The sequence below is a fragment of the Elephas maximus genome, chromosome 3 (assembly GCF_024166365.1).
Source record: "Elephas maximus indicus isolate mEleMax1 chromosome 3, mEleMax1 primary haplotype, whole genome shotgun sequence".
Lineage (NCBI taxonomy): Eukaryota > Metazoa > Chordata > Mammalia > Proboscidea > Elephantidae > Elephas > Elephas maximus.
Genome location: NC_064821.1, coordinates 191,271,943 through 191,281,925, shown reverse-complemented (window position 1 = coordinate 191,281,925; position 9,983 = coordinate 191,271,943). Strand labels below are relative to the sequence as shown.

General features: G+C 44.4%; 1 protein-coding gene across 1 annotated transcript; it reads left to right on the top strand.

Moving 5' to 3' along the window:
* Positions 1–6,354: 6,354 nt before the first annotated feature.
* On the top strand, positions 6,355–8,005 carry LOC126071484 (protein S100-A7-like). Its single transcript, XM_049875677.1, has 2 exons — positions 6,355–6,525; positions 7,841–8,005. Exons 1-2 carry the CDS (start codon positions 6,355–6,357, stop codon positions 8,003–8,005), a joined length of 336 nt encoding a protein of 111 aa, XP_049731634.1.
* The last annotated feature ends 1,978 nt before the right edge of the window (positions 8,006–9,983 follow it).

Below are 9,983 nucleotides of genomic sequence, written 5' to 3'. Positions count from 1 at the left end.
GATGGCAGTGGGTTTTTAAGTGAAAGTTTACAAATCAAGTCAGTCTCTCACACAAAAATTTATATACACCTTGCTTTACATACTTAATTGCTCTCTCCCTAATGAGACAGCACACTCCTTCCTTCTACTCTCTCTCCTTGTGTCCATTTGGCCACTTTCTGGCCTCCTCTGGCCTCTCATCTCTCCTCCAGACAGGAGATGCCAGCATTGTCTCATGTGTTTACTTGATCCAAGAAGCTTATTCTTCACCAGCATCATTTTCTATCCCACAGTCCAGTCCAATCCCTGTCTGAAGAGTTGGCTTTGGGAAGGGTTCCTGTCTTGGGCTAACAAAAGGTCTGTGGATGATGACCTTTGGGATCCTTCTAATCTCAGTCTGACCATTAAGTCTGGTCTTTTTATGAGAATTTGTGTTCTGCATCCCACTGCTCTCCGGATCCCTCAGGGATTCTCTGTTGCATTTCTTGTCAGGGCAGTCGTTGGTTGTGGCTGGGCACCATCTAGTTCTTCTGGTCTCAAGCTGATGTAGTCTCTGGTTTATGTGGTCATTCCTGTCTCTTGGGTTCATAATTACCTTGTATCTTTGGTGTTCTTCATTATTCCTTGTTCTAGGTGGGTTGAGACCAATTGATGCATCTTATATGGCAGCTTACTAGTGTATAAGTCCCCAGATGCCACTCTCCATAGTTGGATGCAGAATGTTTTCATAATCGATTGTATTATGCCAATTGACTTAGATGTCCCCTGAAACCATGGTCCCAAACCCCCTTCCCTGCTACACTGGCCTTTGAAGTGTTTAGTTTATTCAGGAAACTTCTTTGCTTTTGGCTTAGTCTAGTTGTGTTGACCTCTCCTGTATAGTGTGTTGTCTTTCTCTTCACCTAAAATAAAACTTGTCTGTTGTCTAATTAGTGAAAACCTCTCTCCTTCCCTCACTCCCCTCTCTCATAACCATCAGAGAATATTTTCTTCTCTGTTTCAACTATCTCCCCAGTTCTTATCATACTGGTCGTATACAATATTTGTTCTTTTGTAACTGGCTAATTTCACTCAGCCGAACGTCTTCCAGTTTCCTCCATGTTATGAAACGTTTCATGGGTTCATCATTGTTCTTTAGTGATGTGTAGGATTCCATTGTGTGAATAGACCACAATTTATTCATGTATTCCTCAGTTGATGGGCACCTCGGTTGCTTCCATCTTTTTGCTATTGTCATCAGTGCTGCAATGAACATGCGTGTGCATATATCTCTTCGTGTAAAGGGTCTTATTACTCTAGGATATATTCCAAGGAGTGGAATTGCTGGATTGTGCGACAGTTGTATTTCTAGCTGTTTAAGGAGGCCCCAAATTGATTTCCAAAGTGGTTGTAGCATTTGACATTCCCATCAGCAGTGTGCTGTGTTCCAATCTCTCCACAGCCTATCCAACATTTATTGTTTTGTGTTTTTTGGATTAATGCCAACCTTGTTGGAGTGAGATGAAATCTCATTGTAGTTTTGATCTGCATTTTTAAAGTGCCTAATGATCATTAGCATTTCCTCATGTATCTGTTAGCTACCTGAAGACCTTCTTTAGTGAAGTGTCTGTTCATATCTTCTGTGCATTTTTTAATTGGGTTATTTGTCCTTTTGTAGTTGAGTTTTTGCAGTATCATGTAGACTTTAGAGATCAGGCACTAATTGGAAATGTCATAGCTAAAACTTTTTCCCAGTCTGTAGGTAGTCTTTTTACTCTTTTGGTGAAGTCTTTGGATGATAATAGGTATTTAATTTTTAGGAGCTCCCAGTTTTCTAGTTACTCTTCTGCATTGTTAAGAATGTTTTGTGTACTGTTTATGCCATGTATTAGAGCTCCTAGGTTTGTACCTATTTTTTCTTCCATGATCTTTATCATTTTAGATTTTATATTTAGGTCTTTGATCCATTTTGAGTCCTTTTCTGTGCATGGTGTGAGGTATGGGTCTTGTTTCATTTTTTTGCAGATAGATATCCAGTTATGCTGGCATGACTTGTTAAAAGACTGCCTTTTCCCTAATTAGCTGACTTTGGGCCTTCGTCAAATATCAGCTGCACATATGTGGACGGATTTATGTGTGGATTCTCAATTCTGTCCCATTGGTCTATATATCTGTTGTTTTACCAGTACCAGGCTGTTTTGAGCACTGCGGCAGTGTAATAGATTCTAAAATCCGGTAGAGTGAGGCTGCCTACTTTGTTCTTTTTTTTCAGTGTTGCTTTACTTATCCACGGCCTCTTTCCCTTCCATATGAAGTTGGTGATTTGTTTTCCTGTTTCATTAAAAAATATCTTTGGAATTTGGATCAGAATTGCATTGTATCTATAGATGGCTTTCAGTAGAATAGACATTTTTACAATGTTAAGTCTTTCTATTCATGAGCAGAGTATGTTTTTCCACTTACGTAGGTTTTTTTTTAGTTTTTTGCAGTAGAGTCTTGTAGTTTTCTTCATTAGGTCTTTTACATCTCTGGTAAGATTTATTCCTAGTATTTTATCTTCTTGGGGGCTACTGTAAATTGTATTGATTTGGTGATTTCCTCCTCAATGTTCTTTTTGTTGGTGTAGAGGAATCCAACTGATTTTTGTGTGTTTATCTTGTATCGTGATACTCTGCTGAACTCTTCTATTAGTTTCAGTAGCTTCCTTGAGGATTCTTTAGGGTTTTCCATGAATAAGATCATGTTATCTGCAAATAGAGATACCTTTTCTTCTTCCTTACCAATCTGGATTCTCTTTTTTTCTTTACCTAGCTTAATTTCTCTGTCTTGAACTCCAGCACAATTTTGAATAAGAGTGGTGATAAAGGGCATCCTTGTCTGGTTCCCATCCTCAATGTGAATGCTTTCAGATTCTGTCCACTTAGGATGATGTTGTCTGTTGGCTTTGTATAAGTGCCCTTTATTATGCTGAGGAATTTTCCTTCTATTTCTGTTTTGCTAAGAGTTTTTATCATGAGCGCATTTTGAAGTTTGTCAAATGTTTTTTCTGCATCAGTTGATAAAATCATGTGGTTCTTTAGGGTTATTCATATGAGGAATTACGTTAATTGATTTTCTAATGTTGGCCCATCTCTGCATACCTGATATGATTCCCACTTGGTCATGGTGAATTATTTTTTTGATATGTTGTTGAATTCTATTGGTTAGAATTTTGTGAGGATTTTTGCATGTAAGTTCATGAGGGATATAGGTCTGTAATTTTCTTTTTTGTGGTCTTTACCTGGTTTTGGTATCAGGGATATGCTGGTCCTAGAATGAGTTTTGAAGTATCCATCCTTTTCTATGCTCTAAAATGCCTTTAGTAGTAGTTGTGTGAATTCTTCTCTGAAAGTTTGGTAGAAATCTGCAGTGAAGCCATCAGGGCCAGGGTTTTTTTGGGGGGGGAGTTTTTAAATTTCTTTTTCAATTTCTTCTTTTGTTATGGGTCTATTTAGTTGTTCTACCTCTGTTTCTGTTAGTTCAGGTAGGTAGTGTGTTTCTAGGAATTCGTCCATTTCTTCTAGGTTTTCAAATTTGTCGGAGTACAATTTTTCTTAGTAATTTGATATCATTCTTTTAATTTCAGTTGTGTCTGCTGTGATATTGCCCAAATCATTTCTTATTCAGGTTATTTGGTTCATCTCTTGTTTTTCTTTTGTCAGTCTGGCCAATGGTTTAATAGTTTTGTCAATTTTTTCAAAGAAGCAGCTTTTGGTCTTGTTAACTCTTTCGATTGTTTTTCTGTTCACTAATTCATTTAATTCTTCTCTAATTTTTATTATTTGCTTTCTTCTTGTGCCTGAGGGTTCACTGCCTATATTTGAAGCAGAAACACAACTAATGAAAGGTTTCAAGGGTTTATAACTCTTTGGAGGGCTGGAGGAGAGGAAGTTAAAGAGCCACTGCAGAACCGTTGCTTGCAAGGTGAACCTTCTCGGCTGTGACCCAGAATTTAGAGAACTGGTTCTAGGACGGCTAGCACCATGGCACCACCACAGCTCCCATGCCCAAAAAGCAGATGACTGGACAGTGTTACTGAGGGTACAGCTTCTGTGGACACTTACCTGTGTTGGAGCTGGCTTTTTAGTCGCCTCTGCTGCACCATCTAAATCTCTCTGGAGATTCTCAACGTAATCATATCTGGGCCCTGGATGCAAAAGAACCTCGAAAATGTGACTTTGCACTTTCAATCTCCAAATAGGAGAGACTGAGAGAGTGATTACCGTACTGGCCACACAGCCGAATTTGGATCTCGACAGTCATTCCTGGCATACCCCCAGGGTCCACACGCGGCTGTGTAGTGAGATGATACTGAAGTGTGTCACTGACAATCTCTGGCTGAGTGTCAGTCCCTCCTCTGTCAGTAATCGCAGTTTCCCTCTGGGGATTCCTGTGAAGATCTGGCAAGACAATGTCAGTGAAGGCATTTTTTAAAACTTAGTGAGTTTTCCTGATGGAAAAGGATTTGTTCCTCGGGCAATGGTCCCCTCAGACAGCCCTTGTAGAGTGGCTCATGGCCTGAAATTTGTGACCACCAGGGCTTTGGGAATCACAGAGGCCCCACTCACTAACGCAGTGGCCCTGATGCTCACAGTTTTTTGGATGGAGGTACCTGTGGGATGCTTCTGGGCAGGGTCATCTGTCCTGGAGTGTGGGCTCCTGCAGAGCAGGCAATGGTGTGACGCCTTGCTCAACCCAGATGGTAACACCATCAGAGGCTCACCGAGAGGGCAGTATGATTAAGAGAGGGCTTTGAAGTCTGAGAGATCTGGGTTTGAATCCTGACTTTGTCATATTCTATCTGAGTAATCTTGAGAATCCCAGCCTCGGTTCCAATTTGCTTATCTGTAAGAAGGGAAAATACCTACCTCACAGTGGTAGAGAGCCCTATGTGAACTCACAGGGCTCTCATGGGACTCTGAGGCAATGTACATAAAACAGTAACCCACTGCGTGGCTCTTTACCCTACTTGGAAAAGGAGGCGGTTATTACTAGCCATTGATAGAATGTTGTGGAATGACTGAATGAACAAACATGTGTTTCTTCCCTCCCAAATCCCTAGATTCCATCATCCTTGAGCTATGGCAATGTACTCAACTCTGTCCACACCTCTCTTGCATGGGGCCTCCTCCCACTGGCCGGGAGCCTGGGCTGGGCAGAATTGTGGTGATGTGGCCTGATAGTGGTAGGCACTGGAGACCCAACATATCTAGAAGGAAGTTTTGAGTATAGCTTCTTCGGTGTGTCTCCCCACCCAAAGTGGTGCAATGTTTGGAGAAACTAATGAACACTGCCACAGGGCACCCAGCCTCTGGGACCATCTGAGGCTGAGCTGCATAAAGGGCCTGCTTTGTGTCCAGATGCACAGTCTCACTAATTCTCTCCTCCGTGATCATCTTCAGCTCCAGTAAGTCTGTACCTGTCTCTGTTCTTTCCTAGGAGTCATGCCTGGTGCCCACCTGCTCTGTTGCCTGCAGCTGTGGGGGAATACTTACCTGGCCTGGGAGTCAGTACGCTTGGGCTCTGCAACTAATAGAGTGGGACCTTGTGCTTGTCCTGACGAATTCCATATGCCCTCTTCTCCACCGGTCTCAGTGGGGGGCTGGCTTGGCTAGATGATCTTGTTATTCTTCTTTTCCCAGTATTAGGTGCTTTTCTGAGAACTGTCAGGTAAAAAATATGTTCCAACTGTAGCCCTTGGTTTTCTTTATTCCCTGGTTTCAGTGTGCTGTTTGGGCACAAGGTCTTCCAAAATAACTTCTGGGAAGGTCTTGGAGGGTGGAGGGGTCAGAATCGGTGGTGCCTGTCACCACGGTACACTGGTGGGGAATTTAACTTGGTCCTCCTGTTTGGAAGGTGGGAGTTCTACCGCTGTGTCAGATATCCAGAAACCCAGGATTCTAGACCTGATTGCTCAGGCTGGTGGTCCTTGGTAATTTCCTAGGTGGAAGTGTGGAAAGTGGGTTAGACCAAAGGCTATGCTTGATGGGAATGTCTTGCCTTGGGATTTCATGTTTCTCTTTGTGATTTTGCTGTCAACTGGATTAGCCAGAAAAAGTTGCATACCCACCGCCAACAGTTCAGCCTCTGCCCCTCACTAACACAGCCTTCATCTCCACTGTTCCACTTCCACTCCTCCCAGACTCCCCCAGGAATGGTCTCAAGACCCAAGACTTGGTTCCACTCTCTCCTCCCTGAGACCAATTTACCTCACCATTTGAGAAAGACAAGTTCTTTTTGTTCTGTCTTAGCTAAGCCCTCACTCACTCCTTGGCCTTGTCCTTCAAACTCTCTTTCACCCAGTTCATTCTCATTGATTTCCTTTCTGTAGACTCTTGTCTTGGAATAAAAGGCAAGATGAGCAACATTGCAGCTGAGAAAGTCAAGATATGCCACACTTCATCTGAGAATTTGTTGCTGAGCTTGGTCGACCTATTTCATCAATACACCGGGCGTGATGATAAGATCAACAAGGAAAACCTGCTGAAGCTGCTGAAGGAGAACTTCCCCAACTTCCTCAATGACTGTGTGAGTAAAGGGTCTAGCTTGTCTGGGGCAGGAAGAAGCTGTGTATGTATATACAGGGAGGGGACAGGTTGGGTGGATGGGGGTCCATGGGCTTTGCCATGTCTGAGGACCCCGCTGCTAAGTGGTTACGCTGTTTGTGGTTGGCCGATCAGGAGTCTGGCCCTTCCCTGATTTGCTCACCATACCTCCTCTCTCTCCTCATTTTGCCTCCAGGCCCGAGGCAGGGCCAGTCCCATGTGGAGGCAGAATGGAAGATTCTAGGAGCTCAGGACAGAGTCATGCTCTTTTTTCTCCTGGGCACCTGTTCTACCACTGGGGCTCTGTTGCTGTGTGAATCTGGACAAATCACCCACAATCTGATCCTTAGTTTTCTCATCTGCAAAAGGAGATAATAGAACTTAATTTCCTCAGTTGGTGTTGTTGAAATGAAATGACCTATTTGAAAATGCTTTGAAAATGAGAAAAAGTGGTGGACATATTAGAGACTCAAGAAAGTGTTATGATTTGAAAACCAGTGAATAGACTAAAGCATCTGCCCTCCCACTGGTCACTGAGAGTCCCTCCAAGGGTCTGGTTGCCTTGGGGTAAAAGTTTGCCTCCTAAAGGCTCTTCTTCACATTTTCCTGAGAGAAGGGGTTATTGCTAGCTGCTTTTCAGTATCATAGCAACATGCAAGCCTCCACTGCCAGATGAGTGGTGGCTGTGCACCAAGGTACATTGGCGGAGAATTGAACTCGGGCCTCCTATTTGGAAAGTGGGAATTCTACCACTGAACTAGCACTGCCCGTAGAAGCGTAGGTAACTCGGTGGGAATCAAGAACCCTATAGACACGGCCACTATCTCTTATATGGGCAAAGCACATTCATAGCCCTAATTTCATTTAACTGTTAGAAGGAATCATTAGCACAGACTGAGACTAAGAAATAGAATAAATGGGGCCAAACTGATAGGTTTTGATGGGAAAGAATTTAAGTGTGAAGAGCATTAGAGAATGAGGAGAGTAACTGGCTGGGCTGTAATGGTCCCGTGAGGGAAGAATGAAGACAGTGTGCCTGAAGGGGAGGTGGTGGATGAACCTGAGTCCCCTTGTCCTTTAACAGTGTACTCCCCATGCAAGTTGCCATTTTTGGCCAGAAATCTCCAGTGCTGAGTCAGGGCTTAACTTTGCTTGACCCTATCTCTCCATCTCCATAGCCTCACCTAACCAACCACACCTTTGGTTGAGCCCTAGGTGTTGTCTCTTCATCTGTCTCTATTCTCCTCTTCTCCCTGGATAATGTTTTTATGTTTGTTTGTATGTTTTTTACCCCATAGGAAAGAAGGGGCAAAGATTACTTATGCAATGTCTTTGAGAAAAAAGACAAGAATGAGGATAAGAAGATTGACTTTTCCGAGTTTCTCTGTGTAGTGGGAGACATAGCCACTGACTACCACAAACAGAGCCATGGTGCGCCGCCCTGTTCCGGGGGACCCCAGTGATTCCAGGCCAGTCCGGCCTAGAGGCTTCCAGAGTCCTCCAAAACAATAAAGTATCTCCTTGCACCTGACACTTGCATTACTCCTTCCTTTTCTTTTGGTGGTGTGAGTGGACAAAAGGACAAATATTGACTCTCAGCTTTGTAGACTCTCCACGAGGGGGGTCAACCCAGCTGACATTTCCTCCAGACAGACCTTCCTGGTCTTTCCCCAGGCCCACTTCTGCTCCTCAGGGCCCCAATGTAGCCCAACTGCTGGCATCCCAGGAGGGCCCTAGTATGGCACATGCTCTTTTTTCTCCTGGGATAGAGCTGGGATCCTGGGGTGTCCCTTTGTCTCCCAAGTGGTGTCCGTCTGTGCGTAAGTGTGTAGGGGGTGGGGTATCTCAGGTGTGGCACTGAGACGTCCATCACCCACCTGGCTGTTTAGGAAAGAGCAGGGAGAAGGAGCAGATGCTTTATTTCCTAGCCCTTCATTGAAGGTCCTTCTAATGGCCATAGAGGAGTTGGATCTCTCCTCTGAGGTCAAAAGTACATCCTGTACCAAAGTCGTGCCTTCTCCTGAGCCTGAGGGCCAGTGGACATTTTCTCTGTGGGTCATTGTCATGAATGGGGAGAGGCAGCAGGGTCCTGAGAACCAGCTCTGCCTGCAGAATCTATGGATATGAGTTTTTTTGTGCTTGTATGTGTTAACCTGCGGAAGGTGTGTGTGTGTTTATGCATGTGTGTGTGTGAATGAGAGGGAGCTTCTGCTCTACGGTGTCTCTCCTCACTGAGGTGTGAGACACGTGCACTGTGGAGACAGAAGTGAGACAATAGTGAAGATTTGAAGAGCTTCTTGTCTAGAGGGGAAGTCCCACAGGAAGCAGGTGAAAGAATAGGGCTGGTTAAGGCCCACAGTAGTTATGTGTTCCCTTATGGGTGGTGGAAGGGCCTTCCCTAGTGTGATACTTGAAAAACAAACTAACCTTTTGGCCAGGTAGGGTGGAGAGGAGAAACTAACTCCCAGTGTGGGATCCTCTACTTGGGGTCACACACTGCTGGGCACTTAGGATTCAGAAACCAACATGGCACAGGAGCTACCTTCCGAGCCTTGGCTCTCTGGAGGACACCAAGCCCCTTGTGACTTCTTCCCTGGGAAGGCAGGGGGCTGCTCACTCTGGACATACTCAAGCCTGAAAGAGACAGGAGGCAGGAGGGGTCAGTAATCACTTCCATCCTCCGTGTCACTTCCAGGCCATGTCTTCTACACCTCCTCCTTGAGGTTCACTCCATCTCGTTCCTTCACTCCTATCTGCTTGGTCACAGTCGCCTGTTAACCTACTGGTCACACCATTCTTTCAACCTGACCTGCTGTTTCCTTCTCTATCCCACCCACAGGATATGCTTGAGATAATATAGTAATCATTTACTAATTAACTAACAAGTCCCTCCTCACCTATTCCTCCTCTCTACTTGGGGTCCCCTTCTGCTCTGCGTTTTGTCAGAAGTTGGCTGTACTCCTTTCTGATATTCTCCTTTCCACCTACTTGTGCTTAGCCTTGCTGCTCCTTCTCTCCCTTGCTTTCATTTCCCCTACTTTTCGAACTAATCAGGACCTTGGGTCTCTAAGCCTCTTCTTCTCTCTTCCTTTCAACCTTGGCTGGTGTCACCTTCTCCGCTCAGCCTACCTTCCATAATCCACCACCACGACTCAACTTGGCTTTTATCTTTTCTTTACCCACACCTGTCTTGCAACATCCCAGTCTAGAATCATTCTCAACTTCTGCCTCCTCTCTTCTGATACCCAGGGTGCTGATCCGTGATGGTTATTTTTGTGCCATGGCCCTGAAGTTGGTCTTCTGCCTGCCTCCTTGACCGCATTTTACTCTGAACTCCTCCTAACAGCTATGCTCAGGGTATAGATCCAAGTACTTGCAAATCCCCACAACACTCCGTGTTGTTTCCTGTTTTCAATACATTTGCTGTCTCTGTTTCCTCTG